The 26,733-nt window shown below is 32.0% G+C and overlaps 1 protein-coding gene and 1 pseudogene across 1 annotated transcript; one reads left to right on the top strand and one right to left on the bottom strand.

Annotated features, from left to right (window-relative positions):
- The first annotated feature begins 10,159 nt into the window (after nt 1-10,159).
- Nucleotides 10,160-26,104, top strand: LOC131598425 (ACT domain-containing protein ACR8-like; annotated as a pseudogene).
- LOC131596208 (glucan endo-1,3-beta-glucosidase 5-like) lies at nt 19,836-21,821 on the bottom strand. Its single transcript, XM_058868800.1, has 2 exons — nt 21,097-21,821; nt 19,836-21,006 (listed from the first exon to the last, which is right to left on the bottom strand). Exons 1-2 carry the CDS (start codon nt 21,474-21,476, stop codon nt 19,902-19,904), a joined length of 1,485 nt encoding a protein of 494 aa, XP_058724783.1. The 5' UTR covers nt 21,477-21,821; the 3' UTR covers nt 19,836-19,901.
- Nucleotides 26,105-26,733: the final 629 nt, after the last annotated feature.

The raw sequence follows: 26,733 nt of genomic DNA, 5'->3' as shown, positions 1-26,733 counted from the left end.
TATATAAATTGAGAGATTCATTCGCGACAGCTTCATGATTTCTTTTTTTAATTTTCTATTATAGTATAATAGTTTGGATACATTATATATATATATATATATATATATATATATATATATATATATATATATATATATATATATATATATATATATATATATATTTCTGTGTGGGTTATTTTTGTGACACCCCTACTAGTTTTATGAAAGAGTATTTTAACAAGCTTTCAATGGAAATATGGTAAATGTACTCTTAGGGAAATGTTACCTAAACACTCCTTCTAAAAATAAGTGGGTGTAAGTTAGTATCTCTTATAGGCGTTTGTAAAATACACATATTTATTTTTTAAAAGAGGTATAATAGCAAATAATAACTAAAAATTCATTAAATACACTCTAAGTTGCATTTGGCTAAACCAGAAATTCATAAAATCAAGTGGGTGTATTTTATATATATATATATATATATATATATATATATATATATATATATATATTGTAATCATTATAATATTTAAATGACAGTTAAAGGTTACGTTATCAAATGAAACAAATTAAAAAACTTAATCTGTTAAACTAATAAACAATATTGAAATAAATTAAATATCAACTAAGTTAAGGCAACATATCATATCAATATAAATAATAAAATTCTAAAATAAACATGCATTTTATGTTGGTTTTTGTCTAGTTTAGAAAACTCGATTCAAGGTTCGAATTCATCCGAAATTTTTTCACAAAATGAAATTTAAATATTTTTTATAATACTCAATTTTATGTGATTTTTTATTTTTCTATCGAATAATAGTTCTTAATGACAACAATAATTATTATTTTGGATTCATTGAGTTTTTGAATTTATTTTTAATATTTAAAAAATTCTTTAATTTCTCGTTTTTTTGCTTAAAATTATATGAGTGTGTATGTATAATTTTGAAGTGTTACAATATTTACAAGGAATTATATAATTTATTTAATTAATTAATTATGCACAAATTGAAAATCAATTAATGTAATTTATTTTAAATTCTTTGATCTTTATATTCTATCTTAAGTTAATCAGTTTGAAATCAAGAAAGAGTTTAATTTTCATAATTAACAGAGTACTAAGAATGAAAAAACTCAACATGTGATATATAAAATTTATAATTTTGATGATGAATATAATATTTTTATTTTCTAGTAATGAAGTTTACATAATTACTATCGAATTACTACAACAACAACTCGTAGATGAAGGTGGGTTGCAATCCCCTTTGTTAAACCCAGCTTCTTTGCATGCAGCATTACAATCCTTAAAGTTTTGACATGGACCAAGACAATGATTATTTTCTGCGAGAACTTCATCTTCAGCTTTGCCCATACCTAAAGAGAAGATTAAAATTAGCTTACATAATATGAATATAAAAATATATTAAATGAAGGAGTAATGAATCGTCTACATACCTAAAGAAAATAGAAGAAGCACACACATTGCCACCAGTACAAAACGATGTTTGTATTCATCACTCATTTTTTGTTTGTTTTCCTTGTATCTTCGTTCTTCCGCTCTATGAAGATATTTATTTTTAAAACAAATTATACCGAATGTTAAAAGAATATATAGATGAACATATGGTTAGTTCATGTCGAAGGGCTTTAAAACAAATACCTTGTTACCTACTATACTTAGTAGTATTTGTGGTAAAAAAATTATTTATAGTATCAAACCATTTCGTTATATGAATTGAGAGATTCATTCGCGACAGCTTCATGATTTCTTTTTTTAATTTTCTATTATAGTATAATAGTTTGGATACATTATATATATATATATATATATATATATATATATATATATATATATATATATATATATATATATATATATATATTTCTGTGTGGGTTATTTTTGTGACACCCCTACTAGTTTTATGAAAGAGTATTTTAACAAGCTTTCAATGGAAATATGGTAAATGTACTCTTAGGGAAATGTTACCTAAACACTCCTTCTAAAAATAAGTGGGTGTAAGTTAGTATCTCTTATAGGCGTTTGTAAAATACACATATTTATTTTTTAAAAGAGGTATAATAGCAAATAATAACTAAAAATTCATTAAATACACTCTAAGATGCATGTGGCTAAACCAGAAATTCATAAAATCAAGTGGGTGTATTTTAGAGAGACATATATATATATATATATATATATATATAAAGAATATATTGTAATCATTATAATATTTAAATGACAGTTAAAGGTTACGTTATCAAATGAAACAAATTAAAAAACTTAATTTGTTAAACTAATAAACAATATTGAAATAAATTAAATATCAACTAAGTTAATGCAACATATCATATCAATTTAAATAATAAAATTCTAAAATAAACATGCATTTTACGTTGGTTTTTGTCTAGTTTAGAAAACTCGATTCAAGGTTCGAATTCATCCGAAAAAATTTCACAAAATGACATTTAAATATTTTTTTTAATACTCAATTTTATGTGATTTTTCATTTTTCTATCGAATAATAGTTTTTAATGACAACAATAATTATTATTTAGGATTCATTGAATTTTTGAATTTATTTTTAATATTTAAAAAATTCCTTAATTTCTCGTTTTTTTTCTTCTTAAAACTATATGAGTGTGTTTGTAAAATTTTAAATTGTTACAATATTTACAAGGAATTATATAATTTAATTAATTAATTATGCACAAATAGAAAATCAATTAATGTAATTTATTTTAAACTCTTTGATCTTTATATTCTATCTTAAGTTATTCAGTTTGAAATCGAGAAAGAGTTTAATTTTCATAATTAACATAGTACTAAGAAGGAAAAAACTCAACATGTGATATATAAAATTTATAATTTTGATGATGAATATAATATTTTTATTTTCTAGTAATGAAGTTTACATAATTACTATCGAATTACTACAACAACAACTCGTAAATGAAGGTGGGTTGCAATCCCCTTTGTTAAACCCAGCTTCTTTGCATGCAGCATTACAATCCTTAAAGTATTGACATGGAACAAGACAATGATTATTTTCTGTGAGAACTTCATCTTTAGCTTTGCCCATACCTAAAGAGAAGATTAAAATTAGCTTACATATATATAAAGAATATATTGTAATCATTATAATATTTAAATGACAGTTAAAGGTTACGTTATCAAATGAAACAAATTAAAGAACTTAATTTGTTAAACTAATAAACAATATTGAAATAAATTAAATATCAACTAAGTTAATACAACATATCATATCAATATAAATAATAAAATTCTAAAATAAACATGCATTTTATGTTGATTTTTGTCTAGTTTGCAAAACTCGATTCAAGGTTCGAATTCATACAAAAAAATTTCACAAAATGACATTTAAATATTTTTTATAATACTAAATTTTATGTGATTTTTCATTTTTCAATCCAATAATAGTTTTTAATGACAACAATAATTATTATTTAGGATTCATTGAATTTTTGAATTTATTTTTAATATTTAAAAAATTCTTTAATTTCTCGTTTTTTTTGCATAAAATTATATGAGTGTGTATGTAAAATTTTAAAGTGTTACAATATTTACAAGGAATTATATAATTTAATTAATTAATTATGCACAAATAGAAAATCAATTAATGTAATTTATTTTAAACTCTTTTATCTTTATATTCTATCTTAAGCTAATCAGTTTGAAATCGAGAAAGAGTTTAATTTTCATAATTAACAGAGTACTAAAAAGGAAGAAACTCTACATGTGATATGTAAAATTTATAATTTTGATGATGAATATAATATTTTTATTTTCTAGTAATGAAGTTTACATAATTACTATCGAATTACTAAAACAACAACTCGTAAATGAAGGTGAGTTGCAATCCCCTTTGTTAAACCCAGCTTCTTTGCATGCAGCATTACAATCCTTAAAGTATTGACATGGACCAAGACAATGATTATTTTCTGCGAGAACTTCATCTTCAGCTTTGCCCATACCTAAAGAGAAGACTAAAATTAACTTACATGATATGGATATAAAAATATATTAAATGAAGGAATAATGAATTGTCTACGTACCTAAAGAAAATAGAAGAAGCACACACATTGCCACCAATACAAAACGATGTTTGTATTCATCACTCTTTTTTTTTCCTTGTATCTTCGTTCTACCGATCTATGAAGATATTTATTTTTAAAACAAATTATACCGAATGTTAAAAGAATATATAGATGAACATATGGTTAGTTCATGTCGAAGGGCTTGAAAACAAATATCTTGTTACCTACTATACTTAGTAGTATTTGTGGTAAAAAATTATTTATAGTATCAAATCATTTCGTTATATGAATTGAGAGATTCATTCGCGACAGCTTCATGGTTTTTTTTTTTTTAATTTTCTATTATAGTATAATAGTTTGAAGATATTATATATATATATTTATATATATATATATATATATATATATATATATATATATATATATATATATATATATATATATATATATATATATATATATATATATATATATATATATATACACACACATATATATATATATATATATTTGTGTGTGGGTTATTTTTGTGACACCCCTACTTATTTTATGAAAGAGTATTTTAACAAGCTTTCAATAGAAATCCTTGTAAAAATAAGTGGGTGTAAGTTAGTATCTTTTATAGGCGTTTGTAAAATACACATATTTATTTTTTAAAAGAGGTATAATAGCAAATAATAACTAAAAATTCATTAAATACATTCTAAGATGCATGTGGCTAAACCAGAAATTCATAATATCAAGTGGGTGTATTTTAGAAAGACACACATATATATATATATATATATATATATATATATATATATATATATATATAAAGAATATATTGTAATCATTTTAATATTTAAATGACAGTTAAAGGTTACGTTATCAAATGAAACAAATTAAAAAACTTAATCTGTTAAACTAATAAACAATATTGAAATAAATTAAATATCAACTAAGTTAATGCAACATATCATATCAATAAAAATAATAAAATTCTAAAATAAACATGCATTTTATGTTGGGTTTTGTCTAGTTTGGAAAACCCGATTCAAGGTTCGAATTCATCCGAATTTTTTTCACAAAATGACATTTAAATATTTTTTATAATACTCAATTTTATGTGATTTTTCATTTTTCTATCGAATAATAGTTTTTAATGACAACAATAATTATTATTTTGGATTCATTGAGTTTTTGAATTTATTTTTAATATTAAAAAAATTCTTTAATTTCTCGTTTTTTTGCTTAAAATTATATGAGTGTGTACGTAAAATTTTAAAGTGTTACAATATTTACAAGGAGTTATATAATTTAATTATTTAATTAATTATGCATAAATAGAAAATCAATTAATGTAATTTTTTTAAAATCTTTGATCTTTATATTCTATCTTAAGTTATTCAGTTTGAAATCGAGAAAGAGTTGAATTTTCATAATTAACAGAGTACTAAGAAGGAAAAAACTCAACATGTGATATATAAAATTTATAATTTTGATGATGAATATAATATTTTTATTTTCTAGTAATGAAGTTTACATAATTACTATTGAATTAGTACAACAACAACTCGTAAATGAAGGTGGATTGCAATCCCCTTTTTGTTAAACCCAGCTTCTTTCCATGCAGCATTACAATCCTTAAAGTATTGACATGGACCAAGACAATGATTATTTTCTGCAAGAACTTCATCTTCAACTTTGCCCATACCTAAAGAGAAGACTAAAATTAGCTTACATAATATGGATATAAAAATATATTAAATGAAGGAATAATGAATTGTCTACATACCTAAAGAAAATAGAAGAAGCACACACATTGCCACCAATACTAAACGATGTTTGTATTCATCACTTTTTTTTTCGTTTTCCTTGTATCTTCGTTCTTCTGCTCTATGAAGATATTTATTTTTAAAACAAATTATACCGAATGTTAAAAGAGTATATAGATGAACATATGGTTAGTTCATGTCGGAGGGCTTGAAAACAAATATATTATTTTTTTTACATTAAAAACAAAAAAAAAACAAATATATTGTTACCTACTATACTTAGTAGTATTTGTGGTAAAAAAATTATTTATAGCATCAAATCATTTCGTTATATGAATTGAGAGGTTCATTCGCGACAACTTCATGGTTTTTTTTTTTTTTAATTTTCTATTATAGTATAATAGTTTGAATACATTATATATATATATATATATATATATATATATATATATATATATATATATATATATATATATATATATATATATATATATATATATATATATATATATATATATATATATTTGTGTGGGTTATTTTTGTGACACCCCTACTTGTTTTATGAAAGAGTATTTTAACAAGCTTTCAATAGAAAATTGGTAAATGTACTCTTAGGGAAATGTTACCTAAACACTCCTTCTAAAAATAAGTGGGTGTAAGTTAGTATCTCTTATATGCGTTTGTAAAACACACATATTTATTTTTTAAAAGAAGAATAAAAGCAAATAATAACTAAAAATTAATTAAATACACTCTAAGATGCATGTGGCTAAACCAGAAATTCATAAAATCAAGTGGGTCTATTTTAGAAAAATATATATATATATATATATATATATATATATATATATATATATATATATAGAATATATTGTAATCATTATAATATTTAAATGACAGTTTAAGGTTATGTTATCAAATAAAACAAATTAAAAAACTTAATCTGTTAAACTAATAAACAATATTGAAATAAATTAAATATCAACTAAGTTAATACAACATATCATATATATATAAATAATAAAATTCTAAAATAAACATGCATTTTATGTTGGTTTTTCTCTAGTTTGGAAAACTCGATTCAAGGTTCGAATTCATCCGAATTTTTTTCACAAAATGACATTTAAATATTTTTTATAATACTCAATTTTATGTGATTTTTTATTTTTCAATCGAATAATAGTTTTTAATGACAACAATAATTATTATTTAGGATTCATTGAATTTTTGAATTTATTTTTAATATTTAAAAAATTCTTTAATTTCTCGTTTTTTTGCTTAAAATTATACGAGTGTGTATGTAAAATTTTAAAGTGTTAGAATATTTACAAGAAATTATATAATTTAATTAATTAATTAATTATGCACAAATAAAAAATCAATTAACGTAAATTTTTTGAAAATTAGTAAATTTAAGTAAGGGCATAATGGTAAAAGCATAGATGTAGGGGGTGGCAGGTTTAATTTTAGGGGTGACAAGTTAAATTCTCGTGAATAAGTGAGGTTTCATCGATGGAGTTAATTGTGAGGTAGTGGTAAATAGGTGAATTTTATTAATTAATATATATATTAATTATTTGAATGAAGTTAATTGTGAGTAAAATGAATAGTTGACATGTTTATTTTTGTATGGCAGTTACAAATCACGTGAAATATTAATGGGGTGTTATAGCGAAATATGCAAACAATATCTTAATTGATAAAAATATAAAGACTATAATGACATTAGTTGATTTAATATTTTTTAGACTAAATTTATTCAAAATTAAAAATAAATAATTAAAAATAAACAAATTTGGTTAGTAATAAAAATTAATTTAGAAATAACTAATAAAATAAAATTAAAATGAACACAAAAATTACTAAAATAATATAAAGTGAGTGGGAGAAAATTAAGCGTAAGAAATTTTATTTTTAATAAATAACTAATAAAATAAAACAAAACAAAAATATATAATTACTAAAAGAACCTTAATATTAACTGATGAAATAAAAATTAAATGTAAATATATAATTACCAAAACAACCTTAATTTTGGATAAAAAATTCCTAAAGATACTTCACAACTTTAATTAATAAGATTCCTAAAGAGACTTAACAACTTTATTTAATAAGATGTGAGTTAGCCAAGTTTTTTTTTATAATTGTATTATTAACAACAAAATATTAAATTAAATAACAAAATATTAATTAATAAAATAATAAATAAATATGAATAAATGAAATTATTGAAATAACTCTAGTTTTGACTCCAAAATTTTCTTCAATGACTTAACAAATTTAATTTAATAAGATTAGCTTCAAAATTTTCTTCAATGACTTAACGAATTTAATTAATAAGATAAGGTTATGGTAAATTTTTTTAAAATAATTCAATTAATAAATAATAAAATTTAAAGAAACACAATTACTAGTATTATTTTAATCATTATATAAATATAAATAATAAAATTTAAAGAAATACAATTACTAGTATTATTTTAGTCATTATATAAATATAAGAATATATTTTTTCTCATATTTTATGCATGTTTTTTTTAACTTTCTCTTATACCAAACAACAAACAAGTAAATAACCATTCCACATTATCATATCTCTCTTCTTATATTTTCATTCCCTTAATTTTCTTTCCTTTCACTTTTTTTTAAGGGTCCATTTGGTTGGAAGTAGATGGAGGGGAGGGGAGGGGAGGGGATATTTATAAAAATATGTGTTTGGTTTATTTTTTATAAGGGGAGGGGAGGGGAGCAAAATCCCTTCTAGACTCACTTTTTGCTCCCCTCCAATTTGGAGGGATTTGGAGGGGAGGGAAGATTTAGTAAATCATAATTATATTATTTTTCCTATTTTAACCTCAATTATTTTTTTAATTCCAAGATTGTCCTTATTGAATTATTAAAGACTAGATGTTTTCTCCGTATTATTTCACGTTTATTTTTTTCTATTGTGCGGTTTCTATTTGTGCGTTGTTCCTCTCAGGTGAGTATTTTTCTTTTTATTTTGTTGAAATTCCCTTTTTAATATTATGTTATTATTTTTATAATAATAACATACTTATATTTATATCTGTTCTTATATATGATAACAATATACGATATATACAAATATAATATATTTATGTTATAAATAAAAAATTTAACTCTAATACTATTTATTTAATTTTTTTTAATATTCTAACCTTATTTTATTTATTTTTAATTATAGGAATTATTTTATTAGGTTAGATGAATCATAAGATCAGATAATAGTTTGATTTGTGTTGAATATATATAGTTCAACTAATGTGTGTTATTGTTGTTTACGGTTATATTATGGTTTATGAATGAACAAGTTTTTATTATGAATTATTTTTACTAAGCACAAATAATAATATTTATAAGGATAAAAAGGTAAATTGATTTTAAAATCCTTCCCCTCCCCTTGTGAACCAAACATACTTATGGTTAAAAATCCCCCCTCCCCTTCTTTGAACCAAACATATATTTAGTTAAATTCTCTCCCCTCCCTTCCCCTCCATTTCCCTCCCCTCGATTAAATTTCCTCCCCTCCCCTCCGTTGAACCAAACGGACCCTAAGATTCAAATATACCGAGTCAAGATTCTCTCCATTTTTCTTCTCCATTTTTCCTCTCCATTATTATAATTTTAAAGATATTTATAATCTATTAAAAATAAGTGGACACATCAAATGTCACATTATTGCATTTATATTTACGAAACTTTGATAATCGACGAAATGGAGAATGGAGAAGAGAAAAATGTCCAGGATCTGGACTCAAATATACCCTTTACACCCACATAGATCCGAGAGGGGATTCAAGGATCCATCTCATTTTATTATTTTATAATACCAATGAAGAGACGCTCTCTCCCTTACCAGAATCCTAACCGTCGTCGTCGTCGTCGTCGTCCACGTCCATTTTCCTTCCATCTCCGACCACCACAACCCTCTAACCGAGCACCCAAAGTCGTTTTCTTAGCTCCGTAGGCTTTATACTTTTCTCTAATTTCTGAATTTATACTTTGTTGAGGAGAATGATCAATCTGTCTTGAAACCCCAACTTTCTCTTATTTTCTCATCCAGTTATTCTGTGTTTGTGTTATCATGGTTAATTGTTTATGTTTTCAAGCTTGTTTATGCTTTCTTCTTTCATAAAAATACTTAATGCTGATTTTTGAAATTAATTCTAGGCATTGATTGGAGTTCAGTGAATGATCCTGAAGTGTTTAGTTCCAGTATTTATGAGATTGCCTGCATATGATCGCAACTGGAGACATTGAGTGTGGATAAACCTCTTAAGGAGACATTGCTAGAATTGGCGTTAAGACTATTATCCAACAGGTTTGAATTATACATGGTTGGACTAATTCATTTTCAGATTGATCTTAGTTATTTGGCTAATAAAGTACCGAGCCATGTTGAAAATATGCCAAATAAACCATCAATTTCGGATAAATGTAAACTAAAACTTTTCTATTGTCTCTTAAGTCAATTTAAATAATTAGTTTAAACGTTTTCACTAGCCATTAACGCTCTGTCAAATTCGTTTTGTCTTGCCATTCTTAGTATATTATTTGATTAATGGACTTAGGAACCTGCTGTAGTTGGGTGTTGTATTGCCTGAGTTTCAATGCGATGTGGTTGAGGCTAAAGTTTGGAGTTTGGACACACCATGGCCGGACAACTTCCTTAATTTATGTTAAAGACCGCTCGTCTGAGATATCTATTGAAGATTTTCAGAAAATTAATTGGCTCAAAGCATATTTAAGATATGTTTTTACAATGAGATGATGATATTAGGAGTGCAGAAACATCTATTTCTGATGTTGTTATACACCCTGAAAGAAGGCTCCACCAGATGATGTTTGCAGGCCGTGATTATCAGAAGAATCCAATTTTTAAGTTTGCTTCTGAAACGCCGATTGTGACTGTTCAAAATTGGGCAGAAAGGAGTTATTCAGTTGTTAATGTTCATTGCAAGGATCATGCTAAGTTATTGTTTGATGTTGTGTTCAATTTGACTGACATTGAATATGTTATGTTCCATGTAACTATCAACACAAGGATTGACCAAGCATACCTGGTAATTTTTTTATTAGACGTCATAATGCGTTGTTTTCTGGTTTAAAGCTTGGTGTTATGCGGCTTATTAGTGATATTAAAATTGTTTTTATTTAAGGAGTTTTATATATGAAATAAGGATGGTACCCCAATTAGTTCAGAATCGGAGCGTCAACAAGTGATTCAATACTTTCCAGCGGCAGTAGAGTGAAGGTCATGTGAGGTATGATATTTCTTTCACACTTTTGTTTTATGAACTGTTATAACTTATGAATTTGTGATATGTGATATGAACACAATTTTATCAATTGTTAATTTCTTGAATGCAGGGTGTTAGGATAGATCCAACCTCAGAAAACAGACAGGGTTTGTTAACTGGGGTGATGAGAACATTCCGAGGGAATGGTTTGAATGTTACTAGGGACCGCAACTTTTATGAGCACTTCTAGATGTATATTCATTATTCGTGGTAAAAAAAAAAAAAACAGCCTCATGAGTTTGCAATGTTGTTGACTCGTTTAGTTTTCTCATTTACCTATAAATCATGACTTGGGTTCTAGCCAGACTCATGGATTTTACTGTTAGAAATCTCTTTTCGAAAACTTCATTTCCTAGCTCATGGGGACTCAATAGTGGTGCCCAAAAGGTTTTTTCAAGATATAATACCTTAATTTTTTCAAGATATAAGAAAACTTCAGAAGTCTTCTGGGATTGGTCGTCATTGACAATGCGGTTTGGTTCAATTCAACTTTTAGTCAAGGTAACGGCGCAGAGAAAATTCCTTAATTTTTCACCGACAAAAGTTGGTCATTTTCAAAGTTATTAATTCATTTTCTTTATACTAGCATACTATTTGATAAATTGAAGTTAATTATCCTTCACAATCTAAAATTTATGTTTTTTTTGTTGTATCAGTTACTGGATAGTATTCACAATGGAAAAACCAATCACATAAGAAACACTGCTGGCCTCCAGAGAAATCAGTGTAGGAGTCCATAAAGTGAAGCAATGGTTAGTTAAGTGGAAGGGAAGGAGCATGGAGGAATTTCAGAAGACGATAATGGCAGAATTTGCAAAATTGCGGGATCGACTAGCTCAGGAGAATTCTTCTTGCATTTCAGATGAGACAAACTCTGAGTTCAGGATGGCGATAAAAAAGGTGGAACTGCCGTCATTTGATGGTGTGACAACCCTGTTGGGTGGGTTACTCGAGCGGAGACCTATTTCGAGGTGCGTGCAAGGTTCGTCAGAGGATGTGAAGCTGCAATTAGCGAACGTGTGTATGGAGGGTGCAACCATACACTGGTACAATCTGCTCCTCGAAACTAAAGATGAGCTAACATGGTCGAAACTGAAGAAAGCTCTAATTGAGCGATATGGAGGACGGAAGAGTGATAATCCGTTTGAAGAATTGAAAGATTTGCAGCAGACCGGCGACGTGGAAGAGTATATTACCGATTTCTAATACATCTCATCACAAATTGTTGGACTCCTTCAGTATCTGGGTTATTTTGTGGGAGGTCTCCTACTTGAAACGCGGTTGAGGGTGAGAACTCTCAACCCTCGTTCACAAATTCAGGCCATGAAAATGGCTCGTGATATTGAGTCTCAGTTACGTGGAGTTCCAAGTTACAGAGGCGGTGGGGGATTGCAATTTGGGAGAAATTTTAAGGAGTCGGGTCTTGAGTTGTGTGGTAAAGGATGAGTTGGGTCGGGTTTAAGAACCGGGGGATATGTGTAAGAACTTTAGTGATCCTAATTGGTAAGTTCACGACCTGTGTAGATGCATATGTGTAAGAACCGGGGGATTTGGATCTTATTTTATGAGTTGTATGGATGGAAAAATTTGGGAAAGTAACATTTGACTGGGAGGAGATGAAATTGAGTTTTCCATGGGAAGGTCTGAAACAGAAGTCAGTAGGAAGGAAAAAAAGAAAATCACCATCTCCTACCGGGTCCTCATTTCATAGTATGTTGAAGGGTGAAAAATCAGTGGTCGGTAATTCGAAGAAGTTGCAGAATCATGAATTAACAGGTCAAACCACATGCAGACCTTTTGGCTCATTTTCCTAAGGTGTTCTACGAGCTAGAAGGGATGCCGCCGAAGAGAGATACAATACATTCAATTATGTTGCAGGCAGAATCGGTTCTGGTTTGTGTAACACCATATAGATATCCGTATCACAAGGATGACATAGAAAGGAAAGTTCAAGTATGTTGAAACAAGGAATCATTAGAAATAGTTCTAGTGCATTCTCTAGCCCGGTAATATTGGTAAAAAAGAAAGATTATACATGGAGAATGTGTGGATTATAGGGAATTAACTAAAGTAACGATTTGTGGAGGAGTTGTTGGATGAGTTGCATGGGGCAAGATATTTTTCCAAAATCTATTTGAAATCGGGATACCACCGAATACGGGTGAGGGAGGAGGATGTGCACGAGACGCCCTTTCGAACACATGAAGGGCATTACAAGTTCTTGGTAATGCCATTTGGGTTGACGAATGCACCGGCCACATTTCAATCCACCATGAACCAAATCTATAAACCTTATCCAAGGAGGTTTTTGTTGGTCTTCTTCGATGACATTCTGGTGTATAACAGAGAATGCGAGGACCATGTGTTGCATTTATGCCGAGTCTTGGAAGTTCTAAAAGATCAAGGGTTTGTGGCGAATAAAAAGAAGTGTACATTCGGAAGCAGGAGGGTGGAGGCCATGTCATCTCAAATAAGGGTGTCGCTGTTGATCCGGAAAAGATAAAAAGTGTTGTTGAATGGCCCACCCCTCATAATATTAAAGGGGTGAGAGGTTTTCCGGGGTTAACAGGATACTATCAAAAATTTGTTAAAGGTTATGGGAAAATAGCCAAGCCGTTAATATGTTTAGAAGAAGTAATATGTTTCCCGTGCTCATTCTGTTTTTTGTCCTCTGTCTTAATAGTGCTCTGCGTACTCTGCTAGTCCTGCATATGAATAAACATAGACCATGTAATCAACTTTTCAGAATTTGTTGTAGCTCTTGCCTCTGTTGTTGGATCTATGCTTTTTTCGGTAAGCTCATTCTTCATAAAATTTATATATAAAACCCACTTCAAATTTAGCATTGGTTTAGGCTTCCTTGTAAAACTTAGAAAAGCATTATTGTATTTGCATTTCTACCACTCTCTTGTGGGTGTCATTTCCTCCACAAGTGTAAGTCAATAAACATTTTATGTTGTATTCACTTTAGAGAGTGATATTGTGTTAATTTTCTAGATACAAAATTACTTACTTCTAGAAAAAGCAACCTCTTGTTAAGAATTTGCATAAGGCTCCCATACCTCATTAATTTATTAAGTACCAGCTTCACTATTCTTGACATTAGCCCTTGTGTTCTCACTATTCAATCCAGATATTACTATTAGGTGGTTTTGGTAATGCTCGTCTTCCACGACTTTTATGCTGTTCTAAATATGGTAGAAAAGAATGGGAAAACTTTTAAGCAATATTTTAGGTTATAATTATAGATATTATTGAATTAAGAGAAAAGAAGAGACATTTAGGTTAAACCGTGTGTTGAATAGCACATCGGAAAATGATATATATAGAGAAAATTACAGATCAACAATATTAATTACTTATTCTATTCTATTCTAGAATATACTATGGAATATTTTAGAGAATATTCTTATTCTATATATAAATATCAACACTCCCCCTCAAGCTCGAGCATATAAGTCAAATGCACCAAGCTTGTAACATATATAATTGGTTCTTGGGCTTTGAAGGGATTTTGTAAACACATATGCCAATTGATCACTCGAGTTGACAAAACTTGTGGCGATGTCGCCTGAATCGATCTTCTCTCTGACAAAGTGACTGTCTATCTCAATATGTTTGGTCCTCTCATGGAAAACCAGATTTGAAGCAATGTGCAATGCAACTTGATTATCACAAATAAGTTTCATTGGTCTTGCTTCTTCAATTTGAAGTTCCTTGAGCAACTGTTTTAACCAATTAAGTTTACACGTTGCCATCGCCATGGCCCTATACTCTTCCTTCCCTATACTCTTCCTTGGTGCTTGTTGTTACAACTACATTTTGATTCTTGCTTTCCAGGTTATAAGATTTCCTCCAACAAGTACATAATACCCAGAGGTGGATCGTCTATTAATGGGTGACCCTGCTCAATCAGCATCGGAGTATCCAATTATCTGACTATGTACTTAGTCTTCATACACGACCTTTTTCTGGAGCACACTTGATTTATTTTAGAATCCAGACAACAACATCCATGTGTTCATGGCAAGGAGAATTTAAGAACTGGCTTGCCATACTAACTGCAAAAGAAATGTTCGGACGAGTGACTGTGAGATAATTTAACTTTTCAACCAATCTCCTATACCTTATTGGATTTGATAGAGGCTCCCTTGATTGGGTAGCAGTTTGACACTTGGATCCATAGGAGTATTAACTGGTTTAGCATTCAAGAACCCTGTTTCTTTCAAAATATCCATAGCATATTTCCGCTGGAAAATCACCAAGTCATCTCTAGATTGGGTCACCTTAATTCCCAAGAATTAGCGGAGTTTACCTAGATCATTTGTCTGAAATTGATTCGAGAGATGTTGTTTCAACTGGAGTATTTCTTGCTGATCACTGTCAGTTATGACAATATCATCCACATATACAATAAGATAGATACACCCTTGGGCAGAGCGACGATTAAACACAGAATTGTTAGCTTCACTATGGACCATACTAAACTATTGTACTACAATGCTGAATCTGCCAAACCAAGCTTTAGGAGATTGCTTAAGACCATAAAGAGACCTTGTAGCCTACAAACCATATTTGAGGACTCTCCCTAAGCAACAAATTCAGGTGGTTGCTCCATATATACTTCCTCTTCAAGATTACCATGTAAAAAAGAGTGATTTTAATCACAAAGAGACCCTCCAAGTCGAAACTAGTTTGCAAATTGTAAACAGACCTTGGAATAATAACCTGGCCTACATAAACTTTAAGTAGCCTCTTATCTTCCTCACTTGAATGGTACTTTAGAGAATACAACGACTTCTGCAAAAGATTTACCGTTCCTTCTAAAACCAGTTACACCCTCAACTCCATGAAAAAACATCTTAACATCTACACCCTCCTTCCTTCAGAAATCCTCCACCTTTCCCTTCACCGGAAAACTGCCCCTCTCGAATCTAGGGAGATTCGCGTGAATCTTGAAACCATCTATAAGAATGTTGTCCATTCTGACCGCTAAAAAGTTAGCATCCCCTGCCTCCCTGAAACTGGAAAAACCAAACCTCTTCCCAACCTTATTAATTTTGGGTGAAATAGCGACTTCTACAATGTCCCATGACAACCAAAGAGCTGGAAAATGTCTATAGCCTTTTTCCTACTTAGGAACTCATAAAAATACACCGAAGTTAGCTCATAAGACTTACCTCCAAACAAATTCCTCCCCAAAGGATACAAATCCCATTTCGGAGCCTGGTTCCAAAAAGCCCTCTTTTTTGCCTCCGACCATCTTGTGCCACCGTTGAGAGGTCCGCCGTGCATATGGGAGCAGAAACGGCGAGGAGTGCCAAGGCTTCTGCGTTCTTCTGGTTGAGTCTTTGTTCGACAAGAACAAACCTCTACAATATGTAAAAAAGAAAGATGATACATAGAGAATGTGTGGATTATAGGGAATGAAATAAAGTAACGATTCCCGATAAATATCCAATTCCGGTTGTGGAGGAGTTGTTGGATGAGTTGCATGGGGCAAGATATTTTTCCAAAATCGATTTGAAATCGGGATACCACCAAATACGGGTGAGGGAGGAGGATGACGGCTTTTCGAACACATGAAGGGCATTACGAGTTCTTGGTAATGCCGTTTGGGTTGACGAATGCACCGGGCACATTTCAGTCCACCATGAACCAAATCTTTAAACCTTATCTAAGGAGGTTTGTGTTGGTCTTCTTCGATGACATTCTGGTGTATTGCAGAGAATGCGAGGACCATGTGTTGCATTTAAGCCGAGTCTTGGAAGTTCTAAAAGATCAAGGATTTGTGGCGAATAAAAAGAAGTGTACATTCGGAAGCAGAAGGACGGATTATCTTGGCCATTTCATCTCAAATAAGAGTGTGGCTGTTGATCCGGAAAAGATAAAAAGTGCTGTTGAATGGCCCACCCCTCGTAATGTTAAAGGGGTGAGAGTTTTTCTGGGGTTAACAGGATACTATCGAATATTTGTTAAAGGTTATGGGAAAATAGCCAAGCTGTTAACCAAGCTAACTAAGAAAGAAGGGTTTAAGTGGGGAACAAAAGCGACACTGGCGTTTGAGGAGCTTAAAAAGGTGATGACCACCTCTCCGGTTTTAGTGTTACCGGATTTTTCTCAACCATTTGAATTTGAATGTGATGCGTCGGGAAGAGGTGTTGGGGCAGTGTTGATGCAAGGAAAAAATCCCATAGCATTTTTCAGCAAGGCTTTATCAAAAACTAACTTGGCTAAATCGGATTATGAAAAGGAGTTGATGGCTCCCTCTTTTGGCGGTGAAGCATTGGAGACCCTACCTTTTAGGCAGGAATTTTGTGGTTTACTCGATCAAAAGAGCCTTAAACATTTGTTACAGCAAATAATCACTAGTGCTGATAGACAAAACTAGATTTCCAAGTTGTTTACCATTTTGAGTTCATCTATAAACCGGGTCCTGAAAACAAAGCTGCCGACTCCTTGTCAAGACAGTTTGAAGGGGAGCTGAATACTCTTAAGTCCTTCCCTATATGGTTACAAAGCCAGCAGGTGCAACAATAAGTAAAGGAAGATGAGCAACTGAAGCCGGTGGTAGACGACTTATTGTGAGATCCAAGTTCCCAGAATGGATTCAGCATTCAACGAGGAGTGTTGTTGTACCAAAATAGGCTGGTGTTGTCTTCTAAATCCCCTTGCATTCCCCTAATTTTGCAGGAATTTCTCTCATCACCAGCGGGAGGGCATTCGGGTTTCTTAAGAACCTATAAAAGGGTGGCAGGGAACTTATACTGGATTGGAATGAGGAAAACTGTGCAGGATTATGTGAAGAGTTGTGACGTGTGTCAGTGACAAAAGTATTGTGCAGTGTTGCCTGCGGGCCTGTTGCAGCCCTACCTATCCCAGAGCAGATTTGGGAAGATATATCGCTTGATTTCATTACGGGGCTTCCCAAACTGCGAGGATTTGAGGCAGTATTTGTTGTGGTGGATAAATAATCGAAGTACAATCATTTCATCTCATTGGAGCATCCTTACACAGCGAGAAAAGTGGCTGAGGTGTTTTTGAAAGTTGTGAGATTGCATGGAGTACCTTAATCCATTGTCAGCGATCGCGATCCCTTGTTTTTTGGTCTATTTTGGAAAGAGTTATTCTGGCTTCCGGAGACAGTTCTAAAGATGTATTCTTCATATCACCCCGAGACCAATGGCCAAACGGAAATTGTTAATCGTTGTCTTGAAGCTTATTTGCACTGCTCTGCCTCGGAGCAGCTCCAAAATTGGTCTCGTTGGGTCTCTTGGAAGGAGTTGTGGTAAAATTCTACCTATCACATTTCCACGGGAGCGGCACCATTTGAGATTGTCTATGGAAGAAAGCCGCCACCGTTAATTGTTTCTCACACGGAGAGACAAGGGTTGAAGCTGTGGCTACAGAGTTATTGGACTCAGACGAGGCTTTGCAGCAATTGGATCATCATTTGTTAAGGACACAACAACAAATGAAATATGATGACCTGAAGCGAAGGGATGTGAACTTTGAGGTGGGTGAATGGGCATTTCTGAAGCTAAAACCTCATTGACAGCAGACAGTGGCCAGAAGAACTAACCAGAAGTTAACTCCCTTGTATTTTGATCCTTATCCAATTGTGGCTAAAATAGGGGCTGTTTCCTATAAGGTAAAACTGCATTCTCCGGTGAAGAGCTAGGCTCCAAGTTATCCTTTATCAGCTTGTACTAGGAATTGTACTCTTCTTTCAATTCCATTAATACTAATAATCATTCATACCTAATTTCTTCTACTGTTAGCTTTGACTTGTTATATACTTTAGTGTATTTTTCTGGTTTTCAACAGCACCCCAATTAGTTCAGAACCGGATCGTCAACAAGTGATTCAATGGTTGCAAGCGGCAGTAGAGTGAAGGTCATGTGAGGTATGGTATTTCTTTCACATTTTTGTTTTATCAACTGTTATAACTAATGAATCTGTGATATTTGATATGAACTCAGATTTATTAATTGTTAATTTCTTGAATGCAGGGTGTTAGGCTAGAGCTAACCACAGATGACAGACAGGGGCTTTTAGCCTAGTTGATGAGAACATTCCGAGAGAATGGTTTGAATGTTACTAGTGCTGACAACTTTTATGAGAACTTCAGACTGAAGAATTTGCAGTGGGGTTGAATCGTTCGGTTTTCTCATTTACCTTAAAATCATGACTTCGGTTCTAGCCAGACTCATGGATTTTACTGTTGGAAATCTCTCTTCGAAAACTTCATTTTCTAGCTCATGGGGGACTCAATATTGATCAACAATGTGTTGGAAATGGTGCCCATCAGGTTTTTTCCCTATTAGAAAAAGTATGGCATTTAGTTAATCCATGATTATAATATTTTTAGAAGTAATAAGTTTACTGTGCTCATTCTGTTTCTCTTTGTTAAATTTAAACTTTTGAGTGAAACACTTGTATATTTTGTCCTATTAGAAACAGTATGGCATTTAGTTAATCCCTGATTTCCATGTCTTTGTTTGGTTGCTATGTTGAGTTGTATAGTGCATTGTGTGGCTAGCTAGGACACGAGTAACAGGATGTTTGTTTCAGATGATCCTTATTTCTTAATTTCCTTCAGAATCTAACTAACTAACTATATGGATCAGTAGAAACAAAATAATTTTTTGGATTGTGTTGGTAGGTAGGTAATTAATTTTATTGCATGTTTCATATTAGAAAAGAGTAAAAAACAGAAGTACAAACATTATTATTCTAAACAAGAGTAAAAAACAGAAATACAAACATTATTATTCTAAACAAGAGTAAAAAACAGAAGTACAAACATTATTATTCTAAAAGGCCTAATTTTCCCATTTGATTCTGAATCGATCATGATTTGGAATTTGCAATTTTCCGTTGAAGGATCTCTATCTGTGGTTTCAGATAGGCCAGAAAAGTCACAATTTCCGAAGATCTGGTCATTCACCTGATAGAAACTATTAAATGCGTAGGAGATGTTTCCACGAACATCTAAACCGCCACATGAAGTTCCATATCCGAGACTACTGCAGTCTCCAGTTTGACAAGCTTTGGACACACTCCGGGCAACTTTATCACTGTTGGGGTTTGCCGAGGGTTTCAAAATACACCATTTTTTGTCTTGGTATTTTACCTCAGTTGCGCCTACTAACCCATTTGCTCCTGATCCAGTGTTAAGTTGGTATTTCGGTTGCCCGTCGTAGCGAAACAATCCCCAATGACGGTCAAAATTACCCACTTCAAAGCTAGTTGGTTGAATAGTTTTGTTATCTTCGTCTATTAGACTAAACAAGTACACATCCATAGGCCCAGGTCTCATAGGTGTGCCCTTTCCCGTAATAAGACGGGTCATGAGTCCTTGATGAAATCGTTGGGCTAGTTGACTAGTTGCGCTTTTGTCTCCGTCCGTAGGCCAACCAATTTCTCCAACAACTATGGACATGTTTCCAAATCCATACTTGCTTAGGGCCCACACTAGGGTATCAATGTTGGCATCTAAGAGATTGTCATAGATCAGCCCATTGTCAATTGAAGGATCATTAAAACCGTCGAAAAATGCATAGTCCATCGGAAAAGTGGGGTTTCGATAAACGCTCTTGAAAGGGTAGATGTTCACTGTAAATGGACCGTTGTTTTGATATAAAAATTGAACTAGATCAATCATGAGTTCATGGATTTTTGTATTAAACTCCCCATCAGAAGGATTATCCGATGAACTCTTAAAAACATCCGCATTTAAAGGCACAGTAACTCTGACCCTCTCTTCTAAACGAGCCTTTACCAGAGCCATTTGGATATTTTGGAGAGCTGGAAGTGTGGTAGATTCGTAGGCACCTTTGTAAAGGTATAGGAAAGGTTGATTTCCCACTGCAATGTACCTTAAATATTTGCAAAAAATAATATAAGAAAATATAGACATAAATATTTGTGAAACAATACCCAACACTTTTTGTAATTATCTCATTTACCTGATATCTACTCCAGCAGATAATTGACTTGAAATATTCTTGGAAACAAAATCTTCAGCTACTTCAGGACTAGTAGCAAAAGTTTTCAGCATGGAATTAGGTATACCAACCATTACTTCAATTGCAGACTTCTTGAGCGCATCAAGAATAATAGGATCAGCATCAAAAAGTTTGACTTTTGTAATACCATTGTGTTTTAACATTTTCACAATGGTAGTGGGTGGTAAAGGGTGTGTAGATTGAGTTCCCCAATTAACACCAAATCCACCCACTCTAAAGATAGACATTATTATATAAAATAATATAACAAAAACATATCTTCTCTCCATGGTTAGAACTATCTTCTCACGTTTCCTTCTTCCTTCTTCTGTAAAAAACATGAGGGATTTGATTTTGAGTAACTATGTTGAAAGTATGTATGCTGAGAAAGAAAATTAAAAGAACCAGGAAGAGAACAAAAATCTTAAGGAAGTAGAGATGATGGTGGATGCCACGAAAATGATTTCTTTCTGTTCAAGTAGTTAAAAGAAGAGAGAAAAAAATCCGGTAATATAGGCACATGGAGGAGGCACATGGAGGAGGCACATGGGGGAGGCACATGGAGGAGGCACATGTTGTGTGTATTTGTATTTGTCCATTTTCCAATTTAGTTTAAGGACACATGTCACAATTCTAATCATGTGATTGATAAAATGGTTGTTGATAGTTTAAAGTTAGAGAATCCTATCATGAATGAACAAATGAAAATGGTGAGTGAATAAGAATCCGGAACAAATGAAAATGGTGAGAGAATAAGAATGCGGTTCCGAATTGAAAATGATGTGAATAAGTATCCGGAACTAATGAAAATGGTGAGAGAATAAGAATGTGGTTCCGAATTGAAAATGGTGGGAATAAGAATCCGGAACAAATGAAAATGGTTAGAGAATAAGAATGCGGTTCCGAATTGAAAATGGTGTGAATAAGAATCCGGTTCCAAATGAACAAATGAAAATGATAAGAAATATTAAACTTTATTTATTACAACTTTATTGAAACTTATTTATTACCACTTTATTGAAAAGGGCCAAAATAGTAACTCAAATAATAACGATTTAATGTTATTGAAGTGTCTTTTTACAACAAACTACTATTGGGTATAAGGGTTTAAAAAAAATTGAAATTTAGAGGCCCTAGTCAAAGGCCTAGTTTGCCTACCCCTATATATATATATATATATATATATATATATATATATATATATATATATATATATATATATATATATATATATAATAATTATATAGTGATGGGTACTTTTATAATTAAAGTGATGGGGAAATTAGTTCTCAAATGGATAATTTTAAAATAAAATAAAATATTATAAACGGTACTTTTATTTAAATTATAAAAAAATTCTTATCTCATTCCAAAAAAAAATAGAAGATATTTTATCAACATTAATATATATTTAATAGCTTGCAGACCTCCATTTTAAATTAGACAAAACATTTCATCTCAATGAATCAAACCACCAAATGAGACAAGAAAAATACAAATGAGATTTATCATTATTTCTTAAAACAGCCCTTAAATAATAATAAAAATGAAATAGAAAATCAGAACAAGTTCAATATAAAATAATACTATGAATTGTGAATAATAAAATAATCTGAAAGATAGCTAAATATATGCTTAAGATATGTTTTTACAATGAGATGATGATATTAGGAGTGCAGAAACATCTATTTCTGATGTTGTTATACACCCTGAAAGAAGGCTCCACCAGATGATGTTTGCAGGCCGTGATTATCAGAAGAATCCAATTTTTAAGTTTGCTTCTGAAACGCCGATTGTGACTGTTCAAAATTGGGCAGAAAGGAGTTATTCAGTTGTTAATGTTCATTGCAAGGATCATGCTAAGTTATTGTTTGATGTTGTGTTCAATTTGACTGACATTGAATATGTTATGTTCCATGTAACTATCAACACAAGGATTGACCAAGCATACCTGGTAATTTTTTTATTAGACGTCATAATGCGTTGTTTTCTGGTTTAAAGCTTGGTGTTATGCGGCTTATTAGTGATATTAAAATTGTTTTTATTTAAGGAGTTTTATATATGAAATAAGGATGGTACCCCAATTAGTTCAGAATCGGAGCGTCAACAAGTGATTCAATACTTTCCAGCGGCAGTAGAGTGAAGGTCATGTGAGGTATGATATTTCTTTCACACTTTTGTTTTATGAACTGTTATAACTTATGAATTTGTGATATGTGATATGAACACAATTTTATCAATTGTTAATTTCTTGAATGCAGGGTGTTAGGATAGATCCAACCTCAGAAAACAGACAGGGTTTGTTAACTGGGGTGATGAGAACATTCCGAGGGAATGGTTTGAATGTTACTAGGGACCGCAACTTTTATGAGCACTTCTAGATGTATATTCATTATTCGTGGTAAAAAAAAAAAAAACAGCCTCATGAGTTTGCAATGTTGTTGACTCGTTTAGTTTTCTCATTTACCTATAAATCATGACTTGGGTTCTAGCCAGACTCATGGATTTTACTGTTAGAAATCTCTTTTCGAAAACTTCATTTCCTAGCTCATGGGGACTCAATAGTGGTGCCCAAAAGGTTTTTTCAAGATATAATACCTTAATTTTTTCAAGATATAAGAAAACTTCAGAAGTCTTCTGGGATTGGTCGTCATTGACAATGCGGTTTGGTTCAATTCAACTTTTAGTCAAGGTAACGGCGCAGAGAAAATTCCTTAATTTTTCACCGACAAAAGTTGGTCATTTTCAAAGTTATTAATTCATTTTCTTTATACTAGCATACTATTTGATAAATTGAAGTTAATTATCCTTCACAATCTAAAATTTATGTTTTTTTTGTTGTATCAGTTACTGGATAGTATTCACAATGGAAAAACCAATCACATAAGAAACACTGCTGGCCTCCAGAGAAATCAGTGTAGGAGTCCATAAAGTGAAGCAATGGTTAGTTAAGTGGAAGGGAAGGAGCATGGAGGAATTTCAGAAGACGATAATGGCAGAATTTGCAAAATTGCGGGATCGACTAGCTCAGGAGAATTCTTCTTGCATTTCAGATGAGACAAACTCTGAGTTCAGGATGGCGATAAAAAAGGTGGAACTGCCGTCATTTGATGGTGTGACAACCCTGTTGGGTGGGTTACTCGAGCGGAGACCTATTTCGAGGTGCGTGCAAGGTTCGTCAGAGGATGTGAAGCTGCAATTAGCGAACGTGTGTATGGAGGGTGCAACCATACACTGGTACAATCTGCTCCTCGAAACTAAAGATGAGCTAACATGGTCGAAACTGAAGAAAGCTCTAATTGAGCGATATGGAGGACGGAAGAGTGATAATCCGTTTGAAGAATTGAAAGATTTGCAGCAGACCGGCGACGTGGAAGAGTATATTACCGATTTCTAATACATCTCATCACAAATTGTTGGACTCCTTCAGTATCTGGGTTATTTTGTGGGAGGTCTCCTACTTGAAACGCGGTTGAGGGTGAGAACTCTCAACCCTCGTTCACAAATTCAGGCCATGAAAATGGCTCGTGATATTGAGTCTCAGTTACGTGGAGTTCCAAGTTACAGAGGCGGTGGGGGATTGCAATTTGGGAGAAATTTTAAGGAGTCGGGTCTTGAGTTGTGTGGTAAAGGATGAGTTGGGTCGGGTTTAAGAACCGGGGGATATGTGTAAGAACTTTAGTGATCCTAATTGGTAAGTTCACGACCTGTGTAGATGCATATGTGTAAGAACCGGGGGATTTGGATCTTATTTTATGAGTTGTATGGATGGAAAAATTTGGGAAAGTAACATTTGACTGGGAGGAGATGAAATTGAGTTTTCCATGGGAAGGTCTGAAACAGAAGTCAGTAGGAAGGAAAAAAAGAAAATCACCATCTCCTACCGGGTCCTCATTTCATAGTATGTTGAAGGGTGAAAAATCAGTGGTCGGTAATTCGAAGAAGTTGCAGAATCATGAATTAACAGGTCAAACCACATGCAGACCTTTTGGCTCATTTTCCTAAGGTGTTCTACGAGCTAGAAGGGATGCCGCCGAAGAGAGATACAATACATTCAATTATGTTGCAGGCAGAATCGGTTCTGGTTTGTGTAACACCATATAGATATCCGTATCACAAGGATGACATAGAAAGGAAAGTTCAAGTATGTTGAAACAAGGAATCATTAGAAATAGTTCTAGTGCATTCTCTAGCCCGGTAATATTGGTAAAAAAGAAAGATTATACATGGAGAATGTGTGGATTATAGGGAATTAACTAAAGTAACGATTTGTGGAGGAGTTGTTGGATGAGTTGCATGGGGCAAGATATTTTTCCAAAATCTATTTGAAATCGGGATACCACCGAATACGGGTGAGGGAGGAGGATATGCACGAGACGCCCTTTCGAACACATGAAGGGCATTACAAGTTCTTGGTAATGCCATTTGGGTTGACGAATGCACCGGCCACATTTCAATCCACCATGAACCAAATCTATAAACCTTATCCAAGGAGGTTTTTGTTGGTCTTCTTCGATGACATTCTGGTGTATAACAGAGAATGCGAGGACCATGTGTTGCATTTATGCCGAGTCTTGGAAGTTCTAAAAGATCAAGGGTTTGTGGCGAATAAAAAGAAGTGTACATTCGGAAGCAGGAGGGTGGAGGCCATGTCATCTCAAATAAGGGTGTCGCTGTTGATCCGGAAAAGATAAAAAGTGTTGTTGAATGGCCCACCCCTCATAATATTAAAGGGGTGAGAGGTTTTCCGGGGTTAACAGGATACTATCAAAAATTTGTTAAAGGTTATGGGAAAATAGCCAAGCCGTTAATATGTTTAGAAGAAGTAATATGTTTCCCGTGCTCATTCTGTTTTTTGTCCTCTGTCTTAATAGTGCTCTGCGTACTCTGCTAGTCCTGCATATGAATAAACATAGACCATGTAATCAACTTTTCAGAATTTGTTGTAGCTCTTGCCTCTGTTGTTGGATCTATGCTTTTTTCGGTAAGCTCATTCTTCATAAAATTTATATATAAAACCCACTTCAAATTTAGCATTGGTTTAGGCTTCCTTGTAAAACTTAGAAAAGCATTATTGTATTTGCATTTCTACCACTCTCTTGTGGGTGTCATTTCCTCCACAAGTGTAAGTCAATAAACATTTTATGTTGTATTCACTTTAGAGAGTGATATTGTGTTAATTTTCTAGATACAAAATTACTTACTTCTAGAAAAAGCAACCTCTTGTTAAGAATTTGCATAAGGCTCCCATACCTCATTAATTTATTAAGTACCAGCTTCACTATTCTTGACATTAGCCCTTGTGTTCTCACTATTCAATCCAGATATTACTATTAGGTGGTTTTGGTAATGCTCGTCTTCCACGACTTTTATGCTGTTCTAAATATGGTAGAAAAGAATGGGAAAACTTTTAAGCAATATTTTAGGTTATAATTATAGATATTATTGAATTAAGAGAAAAGAAGAGACATTTAGGTTAAACCGTGTGTTGAATAGCACATCGGAAAATGATATATATAGAGAAAATTACAGATCAACAATATTAATTACTTATTCTATTCTATTCTAGAATATACTATGGAATATTTTAGAGAATAT

Source organism: Vicia villosa, linkage group LG4 (genome assembly GCF_029867415.1).
Source record: "Vicia villosa cultivar HV-30 ecotype Madison, WI linkage group LG4, Vvil1.0, whole genome shotgun sequence".
Classification (NCBI taxonomy): Eukaryota; Viridiplantae; Streptophyta; class Magnoliopsida; order Fabales; family Fabaceae; genus Vicia; species Vicia villosa.
This window is presented reverse-complemented; position numbering and strand designations above follow the sequence as displayed.

Bases quoted from the DNA above. Each gene is read 5' to 3' on its own strand.
- LOC131596208 (XM_058868800.1), bottom strand. From the start codon at position 21,476: ATGTTTTTTACAGAAGAAGGAAGAAGGAAACGTGAGAAGATAGTTCTA. The intron at 21,007-21,096 runs GTAAATGAGATA...CAAATATTTAAG, and splicing joins TCTGCTGGAGTAGATATCAG to GTACATTGCAGTGGGAAATC.